The sequence below is a fragment of the Alosa sapidissima genome, chromosome 9 (genome assembly GCF_018492685.1).
Source record: "Alosa sapidissima isolate fAloSap1 chromosome 9, fAloSap1.pri, whole genome shotgun sequence".
Classification (NCBI taxonomy): domain Eukaryota; kingdom Metazoa; phylum Chordata; class Actinopteri; order Clupeiformes; family Clupeidae; genus Alosa; species Alosa sapidissima.
In genome coordinates, this window is record NC_055965.1 from 29,107,749 (window position 1) to 29,119,950 (window position 12,202).

General features: G+C 44.6%; 4 protein-coding genes across 29 annotated transcripts in view; all 4 read right to left on the reverse strand.

The window, feature by feature from the left end:
• kat14 (lysine acetyltransferase 14) overlaps nt 1-2,997 on the reverse strand; it is a 12,960-nt gene extending 9,963 nt beyond the window's left edge. Inside the window, exons 1-3 of the mRNA XM_042105020.1 lie at nt 2,858-2,997; nt 1,750-2,157; nt 426-547 (exon numbers count right to left, since the gene is read on the reverse strand). Of these exons, the coding sequence (XP_041960954.1) occupies nt 426-547; nt 1,750-2,095 (468 nt within the window). The 5' untranslated portion in view covers nt 2,096-2,157; nt 2,858-2,997. The remainder of the gene's footprint in view (nt 1-425; nt 548-1,749; nt 2,158-2,857) is intronic.
• Nucleotides 1-12,202, reverse strand: part of LOC121719407 (NACHT, LRR and PYD domains-containing protein 3-like) — an 851,137-nt gene that overhangs the window by 335,316 nt on the left and 503,619 nt on the right. The gene's annotated exons all lie outside the window — the stretch shown is intronic.
• LOC121719377 (NACHT, LRR and PYD domains-containing protein 12-like) overlaps nt 1-12,202 on the reverse strand; it is a 732,803-nt gene that overhangs the window by 208,123 nt on the left and 512,478 nt on the right. The window lies entirely within an intron of this gene.
• LOC121719676 (protein PET117 homolog, mitochondrial) lies at nt 2,917-3,716 on the reverse strand. Its single transcript, XM_042105483.1, has 2 exons — nt 3,518-3,716; nt 2,917-3,075 (listed from the first exon to the last, which is right to left on the reverse strand). Exons 1-2 carry the CDS (start codon nt 3,611-3,613, stop codon nt 2,917-2,919), a joined length of 255 nt encoding a protein of 84 aa, XP_041961417.1. The 5' UTR covers nt 3,614-3,716.

Consider the following 12,202-nt stretch of genomic DNA (forward strand, 5'->3'; position numbering starts at 1 on the left):
CCAAACCCCGTGGACAATGGAATGCACAACCTTCATGAGGTTGAGGCAGCTGAATCGATCACCAGGTGACAGGTAATATGTTGGGTTTATACGGTTTAATATGTACCCGGAATCACTGCAGTATTACTCATGGAACCATTAGAGGTTTGCTAACACTGGGTCACTAGCAGCCTGTCTTTTCTACTTTGTTCACTTTGCTTGTGTTTGTCTCTGTTGCAAATCACTATCTATTTCTGAATAAAACACTTTTTGTTTATAGAAGAGAGCCAAATATATTGTACTTATGTGACTAGCCAAGCAAGCTAGGGTTACGTTCTGTGTAAAACCCTTAACCTTGGCTACCAAGGACTAAATGTTAATTAAACTGACACTGAATATCTAGTGTTTATGTGTGTTTGAGTGTTGTATTTGTATGTGTGTGTTACCTGCTGCCAGGTAAGCCTCATCCTCTCGAAGCTCTCCTTGCCGTCCTCGGCGCAGTCGGAGCAGGTGAACTTGAAGAAGTTGTCCCCCTTCAGGTAGCTGGGCTGCTCCCCACGCAACTGCCCTACACAGTCAAGGAGGAGAGAGAACAACAGAGAGAGAGCGAGAGTGAGGGAGGGAAAGGGAGAGAGAGAGAGAAAGAGAAAGAGCAGTGAAAAGAAAGACAAGATTGATAGAAAACACAAAGGGAAAGACGAATGAAGGACAAGAAAAAAAGGGGGGAAACAAACTGCTCAGAGACAGACACATGTAAACTCAGATCCAGTCTTTATTCAAGAAAGGAAGAGCACAGGCTCAGTCACATTCATAAGGCTTAACATTCTCCTCCTGCCAGTGCTGCTGTTATACGTGACAACTGCCAGGAGAACGGGAGGATATCTAGTTATAACACACTGAATGAGGCGTCTCCAAGGAGGAGGCACTGATAACAGGCACAGTGGAACAGCGTCAAACACAACATGTGCTGCAGAGGGAGATTAGGCCGAGAGGAACACGTCTTCTGCCCACTTCAGCTTTTATGCTCTGAAGAGGGTTTTGCATTCAAGTGCTTAGTGTTCAAGTTTGTATCTCTAAATTATTCACTCCTATGATGTAGTTATTCACTCCAAAATTGCTACATTACGTGTGCAATCTATCCAGGTGCAACCAAAACCTCCTCCCTTCTCCTCCTCTATCCCCTTTTCCCCTCAATCCCCCTCTCCTTCCTCCTCCTCTCCCTCCTTAGTCTCTCTCTCCCTCCTCTGCCTCCTCCTCCTCTCCCTCCTTCATCCCCCTCTCCCTCTCCTTCCTTCCCCTCTCCCTCCTCTTCCTCATCCTCCTCTACTCTCCTTCATCCCCCTCTCCCTCCCCCTCTCCTTCCTTCCCCTCTCCCTCCTCTTCCTCATCCTCCTCTACTCTCCTTCATCCCCCTCTCCCTCTCCGTCCTCCTCTCCCTCCTCCTCTCCTCTCCTTCACCCCCCTCTCCCTCCTTCATCCCCCTCTCCCTCCTTCATCCTCCTCTCCCTCCATCATCCTCCTCTCCCTCCTTCATCCTCCTCCCCCCCCCTCTCCTTCATGCCCCTCCTCTCCCTCCTCCTCCTCTCCTCTCTCCTTCATCCCCCTCTCCCTCCTCATCCCCCTCTCCCTCCTCCTCCTCTCTCCTTCATCCTCCTCTCCCTACTTCATCCTCCTCTCCCTCCTTCATCCTCCTATCCCTCCTTCATCCTCCTCCTCCTCCCCCCCCTCTCCTTCATCCCCCTCCTCTCCCTCCTCGTCCCAGGCCCTCACCGGATGGTATCCACTTGTGGCACTTGTCGCAGTGGAAGGCGGTCGTGTCCTCGCTCCAGCTGCTTCCTCCCCCGCTGGTCTCCGCGTCCTCCGCGGCGTCCTCGCTGTTGAGCGAGTCGCCGCTCTGGTCGTGCGACAGGTCGAGCGAGGCCTGGTCGTGCTCCTGCTCCTCCTCCGCCTCCACGATCAGCAGCGTCTCCCCCTCCACCTCCCCTTCCTCCAGGCCCTCGGAGGCCGACACGCAGCCCGGCCCCGTCTCCTCCTCCTCCTCTGCACCTCCTCCTCCTCCTCCTGCTGCTCCGTCACCCCCCCGCTGGCTGCTGCTGCCTCCTCCCGCCACCTCCATGGCCTTGGGGAGGGCGGAGGAGGGCAAGCAGTAACTGTGGGTGACGGTTACCGAGAAACCGTCTGCAGAGGGAGGGGGAAAGACAAACAAACAAACAAAACAAAACAGAAAAGTGGAGATGACATCCAGATGAGTCTTGTGGAGTGGAAGGACTGCCAATGGGCACTGAACATGCATACTGTGTTAAGACACCGTTCGTGTCGTACAGCATGATGGATACGTCTTGCAACATGAGGTGCCATGATTAAATTATTTCTTTAAGTGATTTGGCACAAGCACCATTACTGATGGCCTACAAAGTAGCAGATCAGGTTCACCTACCATATACAATGTTTCAAGAGGAAATATATATTTAATAAGTATATTTAAGTATATATACTCTTTTGATCCCGTGAGGGAAATTTGGTCTCTGCATTCATCCCAATCTGTGAATTAGTGAAACATACACAGCACACAGTGAGGTGAAGCACACACTTATCCCGGCGCAGTGAGCTGCCTGCATCAACAGTGGCGCTCGGGGGACAGTGAGAGGGGCAGTGAGGGGTTAGGTGCCTTGCTCAAAGGCACTTCAGCGGTGCCTACTGGTCGGGGTTCGAACCGGCAACCCTCCGGTTACAGGTCCGAAGTGCTGACCAGTAGGCCACGGCTGCCCCAAGAGTGAATAGTAAGCTCTACTTAGAGATTCTACTGAAAGAGTGACTAGGTAGATTACAAATAAAACCACACATGAGAAACACCATCAGAAGGAAAACAGTTTCTCACCCAAGGTTCTTCTGACAGTGGGGTCGCCCCCACACCACCTGGAACGGGGCTGGTGTAGTTTACGGGCTCTGGGTCGCTCCGGAGGCGGCGGAGGCTTCTCTGCGCTGCCTCTCCGTCTCCAGCTCTTGGGTCAGCTGAATCTGCTCCTCTAGCAACCGCAGGTTCTCCCGCTTCCGCTCCACTCGTTCCAAGTCGCGCAATACTCCTTCGTGCAGTCGCTGCGCAAAGAGATGAAGGTTAGCGCTAATGTTAAGGCAACCAAACTAGCACACAAGCCCACAGAATGAAGTAACTTAGTCTTACGATTTAAAGTAAGTGTTGTACAACCAAACACTATCTATGAATGAAACCGCAGTCATTGACGAGGACAAAATCATGCATTGGCAAAGCAACTGGCACTAGACAGACAAGTCCTATTTCACCAGTTCAGACCATGCATGTAGCCTACTCGCTAACTAGCAATACATGCGGTTTCAGCTGTACAGTTTCCCCGAAAGCACGGGCATGGTACACATAAATAATGTGTTGCACAAACATAGCATTCCACAGACTTCAGGCGTAATATTTATTTTATGCTGGCAACATGAGCGGTTTACAGATGTGATCTTAGCTAAGCTAATGTTAGCTTGTCATAGCAAGTCCGTTGACTGTTCACGTTACCTGTCTGTCCCAATTCTGTTTGATGTGCACTCCAGCCACGGTACTAATGGTCAGAACCACCGATAGTCCCAAGACAACTTTAGAGGCTGTGGACATAGTTGTCTTGCCTTGCTTAGTGCTTTACCACTTGTAAAGTCACACAATGCAGTATGGACACACAGCTATTGAGCGAGGACGTTTTGATAACAAGAAGCCATCTTCAGTTCAGGTTCACGTCAAACTACTTCCGGGGCAAAGTTTCTGGGCTGGCGCTGGTGCTAGGATGCATGGTGAGATTGTTCTGTTGATCCAAATCATGCTTGTATGAATAGAGTCCAGACAGACTATGTGACGATGCCAAGTATTACATTATAACTGTAGTCTCCGGTTACATCCTACATTTAAAATGCAATGTGTTCTTCAGCCCCATTTGATAAGGTCTACATGCTTGGCAACACAAGGACAACATTATCAACCACACAACCGAAGTTTTGATTTACTGAAAATGTGCCTTTAATCCCTTTGCATGGAGAAGTGAAAAGACCAGAAGGCAATGGCAGAATTGTGTAATTACAGTTAAAATATATATACATGTAAAAACTGATCCTTCCACAGTAGAGGACAAAACTTATTTTTAATACAAGCTGGAAAACGAAACGTTTTGCTGACAGCAAGTAAATAATTTTAATTATGTACATATACCAGATTAAAGTTAGTGTGACAAACACATATTTGCATTTCGTGTTTTTGTTCTGAGTTGCAATGGTAGCCAGCAGCCAGTAACAAAACATAGAAGCATATAAGTTAAGGGGCTTGGAGATGCGTAGGATGTTTTATAGTGAACTGATACACCATCAGGGATTGGACAGGGTAACATCAGGTGAAGAGTGTATGAAATCTAGAAACATCAGTGCATATGAATGCCTCAATAGCACTAGCAATTACATAAGTGTGACCGTGACTTTAAAGATCTGTGAAGCAACTCATTATGTGTACGTTATGATCTTTCTGTGTGGTTATTAAAAGAAAAGAGTTTAGAGCTAAAGTGTAAGGCCAGTTCCTCTTTTCTGTTTTGCTTACAGAATCAGCAGATCATCTAATAATACATCAGAAGGGATTGGCAAGAAAAAAATAAAATAAAAATCAACACTGGAAATGCATTACATAACAAAAAATGCTTTAGAACCTATAAAAAAATTACATCTCCTTTATACCAAAAAAAAAAAAACTAAAATATAAAAATAAAAACTGTACAGGTTTGTAACACATGAACAAACCATTTCATCTGAAAGAAAGCCACACCCCACAGTCACCCACATTGAATTTCATCCGTCGAATCACACAGCGTGCCTTGTTCCTGGGGACAGCAATGTCTAGCCGCCACCAGTGACTGGGTCCCTGTCCCATCACCCCTCCCAAAACACACACACACACACACACACACTCTATGGTCTGGCGACCGTCTTTAGGCAACCGTCTCTAGGCGCATTCAGTTGATCTGTGGACACCACCAGTGACTGGGTTCTTGCCGTTATCATCCCCCCCAAAACATACACATGCGTGCGCGCACACACACACACACACACACACACACCCCACTCCAATGATCAGGTGAACGTCTCTAGGCGACCGTCTCTAGGAACATGCAGCTGATCTGCAGGCCCTGCTGGTCAGCGCAGGCGTCCACAAAGGCGTCCATGTCCTGGCGCAGCTGGAAGATGAACAGGAAGGGGTCCTTGGCCTCGGGGTAGTCCGACTCCAGCGCCGTCTTCAGAGCGTCCGCACGCTCCTCCTCGTCCATCTGCAGAACGCTCGGTTCCGTCACCTGGCCGCGGAACAGCTGCTGGTTATTCCGCATCCAACGCAGGGCCGTGCGCAGGTCTCGCATGATGCCCGGTTCCTAACGCCAGAACAGGAGAGTCAGTCAGCGGGAATTACATTTATTAATTTCCCAGAAGCTAAATGCAAAACGACTTACATGTGTAAATGATATTACAAGGGCCATTCTCCCCAGAGCAATGCAGGTTAAGTGCCTTGCTCAAGGGCACAATGGTGGAAGCCAGGAATTGAACCCACAACTTTTACGGCTACTTGCTGCATTGACATGTCCTCCTTGTCGCTGTGTACTTGGATTGTTCCCTTTCTGTTATTCACTTTGGATAAAAGTGACTAAAATGTAGAATATTTCACCTGTTGTAAAGCTAGAACATGTATGCACCAATAGCAATTATATACGGTTTAATAATCTATGTTCAGTTCTCAAGTGACCTGGCCCGCACTTGAATTCCAGGCAAAGTGCCTGAGAACTTCAAACCCTGATGATTTCAGCAGCAATAAGTGAGTGCACTGACCTCACTAGACTCTACTGTTGGATGATAACGAGTAGACTTTTGTTGGAGACGAAAACTGTAATTAGTGCACCAGGTGCAGTTTTTTTTTGTGATCAACTTTTTATTGATTTCCATAAACAGCGGGGAGGGACGGTTACATATTATGAATTGGTGCAGTTTCGAATAAAGGGTGAATAAAGGGTATTAAAAATGACTGTTGTGCAGTCAGTGCTATTATTCCAGCCGCCAACATCTTTAACGTTATTTACCGAATTATCTACAGTACAGTAGATTGTACGACATTTGGTAATCAACTTTTTATTGATTTTCATAAACAGCGGGGAGGGCAAGACGGTTACACATTATGAATTGGTGCAGTTTCGAGGAGGAGCATTTACTGCTGTATCCCATAACCTCTGGGGGCAACTTTACTACATCAAAGTAAAACATCTCTTTTCAGGATAAAACAACATTATACATCTATGCTACTCTGGAGAGGGTCTCTGGACACAAAGTGAAGCAATTATTCCTTTGTAAGGGTGAAAAAAGGGTATTAAAAATGACTTGTGTAGTCAGTGCTATTATTCCAGCCGCCAACATCTTTAACGTCATTTACCGAATTATCTACAGTACAGTAGATTGTACGACATTTGGTAATCGACTTGTGCAGACTTCTCCTATCAAGATGGCGGCTACCTTGTTTTTAAAATTGAGTTGTCCTTTACGGCAGACGGGAATATTTGTTTTTGCAAAGTAGAACACATACACAAAGCCCAACTGCCCTGCAGCAGAAAAAAGAGTGCTGCGACTACTGACTGTGAATGTGCAGGTTTGCATGGGTGAGCGAGAGCGTGCACGTGCAAATGTGCGCATGTGCGAATGTGCACGTACCAGTGCAAGTATGCAAGTGCACTTGTGATTGCTGCGGCTATCGAGTGTGAATGTACTGGTTTGCATGGGTGAGTGTGCATGCATGTGAGTGAGTGAGTGTGTGTGTGTAAGTGTGCATACATATGAGTGTGTGTGCGCATACCTGTGAGTGAGTGTGTGTGAGTGTGTATGTGTGACTGTAGAAACACACCTCATTTTCACCCTTTCCTTTTCTGGCTCTTTTTCTCTTGGGCACTTTGATGTCATTTGTTGACCTGTTGAGACAAAAAGCAAGTCTGTATGTTTTCATTGGGTCTTCTAAACATGAGTTCTTTCTAATAACAAAAAAAATGTTGGCATAAATTACTTACATCCATCATGGCAGCATGGGGGAAACTTACATGCACTAAGGCCAGTGTATATTTGTGTGCGTTGTAAGCACACAAAAGTCTGCTAGGGTCTGTCACCAGAAGGTGAATGTATGGCTCTGTCCAGACACAAGTGGAGCACTGAGTTTTACGTTGCTGATAAGTATTCATAATAGCTGTCGACTAGTGCTACCAGAGACTTTCTAATGAGGAGACACAGCACTCAAAAAATCCTCCTCCTAGAAATGCATGGGGTTAGTTTGCGGTGTTTCCCACAGAATTGAATTCTATTTGTGGTGGTAGGTTTGCAGAATTAACACGAATGCAAAAGTTAACAAATTAGTGCAGCGCGGTTATGATTCTAACCAGATTTAAGCACAATTTAGTACAACCAGGAAAATCATTGTGTGGTGGTCAATGTTGATATTGTGGTGGGCCGCCACAAATAAGTCAACGTATGGGAAACACTGGTTTGTAACGCCAATATGGCCGTTGTCTACAGATATCACACCCCTTCCTCGGCAAAAACGTTGACATGTGAATACATTGAGCCAATCATGTGGTGCGATGTGAATACATTGAGCCAATCTTATGGTGTGTTGTGAAGACATCGTGCCAATCATGTGTTGTGAACTCGCCACTGGAGCAAGGTTGGTGTCGTGAAGCCTTACGCACGTAGCCTGACGAGCCAGACCCACATTAAAATGTAGGGTCTGGGCACTCACCGTTCGCAGTGCTCAGTCCGAGGGGTGGGATAATCGGTTGTCATTCAAATTCCCTCTGAGCGCAATAGGACAGCGCTGAGTCCCATGCGTTTTCCCACCAGCGGAGCTAGTTGGCTAGTTCAAAGCCATTTTAAAACAAGCTTAACTCGTGTCACACTATTGGCCAACAGCTACATCCATCTTCTTTGTTTTCAAGTAGCAGGGAATTCAAGCCAAACCGTTGCAACTCTGCCATCAATCATTATGTTAAGCCCACCTAACGACTCTATACACAATTTGATTGGCCTGATAGAAGTTAAATTTTTCGAGCTTACAAGCCAACAGAGAGTTACTAGACTAGCCCTGGAAGCAAATGTAATTTGCTGCCGCTAGGGTGCGTCTAGATTTCTAGGCTATTGAACACGCGCATTTCTGCCGAATAGGATGCCCGATGAGTGCCCAAAAAGTGTTGCAATATGGCCGCCGAGTGGAGGGACTTGCCTAAAAGGACTTTGGTGCTACTGCAAGCGGTTGAAAATGGGTGCTTCATCTTTAGATGGCTAGCCTCTGCATAGACGACGCATTCTTACTGTGCCTCAATACAGCTGTACACAACTAGCATGTCACTGTGGAACAGGTCTCATGTTCGGTGAAGTACTTCTATGCACAGGAATGTCTGGAATTACCCATCTGTGCTACTATGGAGAGGGTCTCTGAACACAAACGGAAGAATTTCTACCTTGTGTGAAGTGTAAAGTGTAAAGTAAGGGTATTAAAAAAATTACTATGCAGTCAGTCAGTCACTGTGCTATTATTCCGGCTGCCACCATCTTGTGAACTTAAAGTACAAGCCGTTTATCCTCCTTTGTCCATGACTTGTTGACTGCTACAACCAACCCTACAAACACCAACTAGTGGTTCTAATTGTTGACTAGTAGACGATGACAACTCTGGCAGACGGCGTCCATGTAACCCGCAAGGTTTTTGTTAGTGTGGCCTCAGCACATCTGTACTACACTAGAAGGGCACCTACTGCGTATGAACAGACTCAAGAACACTTCCTTGCGAGGCAGGTTCCACGAAGATGAGGTTGGAGGCCTCCCTAGCGTTCTAATCAAGGAAGCATGCTCGACTTCGGGAAACAGCCCAATTGCGCTTGAACAGACTCCAAGAAAACGAGAGAGAAATCTGTGGTGTCAGCATCTAATCTTTCAGCCATGTATAACACTGGTGTAACATTGCAAATCTTCTGAGCGCTCTGTAAATTCACTATAGACGCTGCGCAGAGACAAATTTAACAGCAGTCGTATGAATGTATGAATGCAGGAATCGGAACAGTTCACTGACTCCAGTGTTCACTTAACAGCTCTACACCAACAGATGACTTACTTTGGTGACTGCCTAGGCGTGCCTGCCTGAGTGTTCTTCCTCTTGGTTGGTGTTTTTGTCCTGTGAACAAGAGTCTAGTTAAGCTACGAAACTTGATACAAACTCACACAAGTCGATAAACAGTGAACTCATAGACTTGCAAACGTCAAGGTTATGAAGGATACCACTGAGAAGAGTTGTAAGGCTAAACGTCTCATAGTATTCATTACCGCATGCACCCGCACGTAACGTTACACACAAACACAAAAACAAACACACACACACACACACACACAACTCACCTAGGGGAGACGGCCTCCAGAAAACCTTGACTCCTTTTAACAGGCAAGCAAACAAACAAACAAAACACGTATTATCCATACTGTTAATCAAACGCAATTACCCCCAAAGACCTGAGTAAGTAGATGTTTCTAGAATAGCTCCCAACACCTCTTGCTCACTTCTTTATAAGTTAGCACAGCCAGAGCCTAGCTACCGATAGCTCTACTGATATTTAACGTGGAACTTGCCTTGTTGCTCGACGGCAACTCCAGATTTCCTGTAAAGCCTGGTTTCTGGTTTTCATCGGGTCTCCTTGTCCTGTAAAGAGTGTCATTTGTTAACTTGACTACAGAGAGATACGCTTGTTTAAACGTGATTACATGATGTGATACGAAAACGCCAGAGATGCGAGAACAACCACGTAGCCGTAGGCTGTCACACTGGCTGGTGGAGGAGCGCATGCATGTTAGAAACATGAACGTTCTGATTCAAAACTAGTTCACTGTCAATCATCCAAACAACTCGTTGATAGGCTACATCAGCATTATCGCTAAACTAAAGACCGATCGATGCGTATGGTACGAAGTGTCGTGGAAAATGTCCATCTCCGAATCCAATTGTCCAATTAACAATGTCAATATGGTACGAAGCTATGCTAATCATCTTAATTTGGGCTTTAACAGAAGTTTAGCCAGAAGTTGCTCTCATTGCAATAACGTTGATAAACGTTTGTTATGCAGCCGATACCTTTTAGCGACGCACAGAAGAGATCATATCCTCTTCGGATTCACAAAGACAACACTATCACACCTCTGTTAGAGAAGTTCGCATTCAGCGATTCAATGATAGGCTACAGTTTGACTCAAACATAGCCGTGCATAGTTTGTCGACGAACCATTAAATGTTGCTCCCGCCACTCTGGCCAAACAGAGACACAGACTAAACTCGTAGAGCGCAGAGAAGAGTAACCAGACTAAACATGTAGAGTATAGCTCACATCGTACCACTTAGGCCTACTTGCTTACCAACTATGGGATTTCATGTAAACTAGGCCTACTGTATATGAGATGGGAGTTGGCAGTTTCTTGAATTGATGTGCCTTATTTAGCCATTATTGGTAAAGTGAAGCGTTTTAAAGCCTAGCAGTTGCAATTGTATCAAATTAGAGTCACTTTGGTGCATTTCTCAAACAACTTGCACAATGTTCTCGCAAAAAATGCAAACAACTGTTTCTTTCTGTCTCTGCATATTACAGTTTTTCTCAGTCGCTTTGGTGCTTTTTTCAGATCAGAATGAAAATTCTCTTAACTATTAGTTCAACCTCCACAACATTTAGTCATTTGTGCACATCATAGTAACAATTTCTCCTTCCTCTGAACAAATTGCAAATACTTTTGGATATGTATCAGTTGCTTCCATACAATTCTCTGCTGTTTTTTAACATTATCATTTGCTTATGTCATGTCAGTCAAAATGAACTTATGAATGCTGAATAGTCGTTCCAAATAAAACTAATAGTCTTCATTTCATTGCTTGAGTCATTACATACAAAATTGTTGAACTAGTTATCAAATTCTGTCACAATGCTTTAGAATTGCAAAGAGCATACAGTAAAAATGTACGTATTCAGTGTCTTGTACTCACTTACTCACCTAACTACAGCAATGTGTAACTTTACTGTAGTTTTCAAATGGCTGTGCATGTGCTGTCTTGAGCATGTTCAGGTAGTGTCACCGAGTTCTGACCTTTTTTTGCATTGGAAAACACTGAGAGAACTGTCATAATGAAAACATAACAAAGCCATTTGACTATCTTGTTCATAAACGATGGTGTCAAGACTTCTAATTTTGATGACACTGACAGTTTCATTGACATGAACACCTGCTTTTGAGGAATGGACTATCCATTTTGAGCAAGTGACGTGCTTTTGCAGGTCATCCACTAGGTTTTGCAGTTTGCACTAATTGTTTTGAGAATTGCACTAACTGCTGTGCAAATGTTAATAGTGATGTGAGAAAAGCACCAAAGCGACTGAGAAAAACTGTAATTTCAACAGTAAAAGTCACACATTGGGCTACTTAATGTGTGATATTCTTGAAGCTCAGACAGTAAAAGTTACACATTAGGCTACTTAATGTGTGATATTCTTGTAGCTCAGACAGGATTCACATTTGATGTATACTTTTACGCTATTTTGATGCCAGACCATGTAACTCATTTTCATAAAGGGAAAAAAGGATTTTTTACAGGTAGGCTAGTTCTTTCTTAAACATGTTATATAAATAGCAAAATTATAAGTATAATATATTCTTTTGAAATTTGGTCTCTGCATTTATCCCAATCCGTGAATTAGTGAAACACACTCAGCACACAGTCAGGTGAAGCACACACACTAATCCCGGCGCAGTGAGCTGCCTGCAACATGCCTTGCTCAAGGGCATTTCAGCCATGCCTACTGGTCGGGGTTCGAACCGGCAACCCTCGGTTACAAGTTACAAGTCCGAAGCGCTAACTAGTAGGCCACGGCTGCCCTAATATATATGACATATTATTATAGGCCTACTTGTCAGATTGCATATCATATTTAACACTTTCACATAATGACTTAAACTATTGCCTAATGTTAAGGACAATTCAGAGAACTTGTATATTTTAACCGACCTGACCAATAACTATACATAGCTAATCTAAAAAAAAAATATTTTTTGTTTGTTTGTTTGTTTGTTTGTTTTCCCCGTAATTTATATCAAAAAGTGAAATTTTCATATATTCCAGATTCATTAC

Excerpts from the sequence above, each read along its gene's own strand:
- LOC121719676 (XM_042105483.1), bottom strand. The coding sequence starts at position 3,613 with ATGTCCACAGCCTCTAAAGTTGTCTTGGGACTATCGGTGGTTCTGACC. Across the intron at positions 3,076-3,517 it reads AACAGAATTGGGACAGACAG|CGACTGCACGAAGGAGTATT; the intron begins GTAACGTGAACA and ends CTCTTTGCGCAG.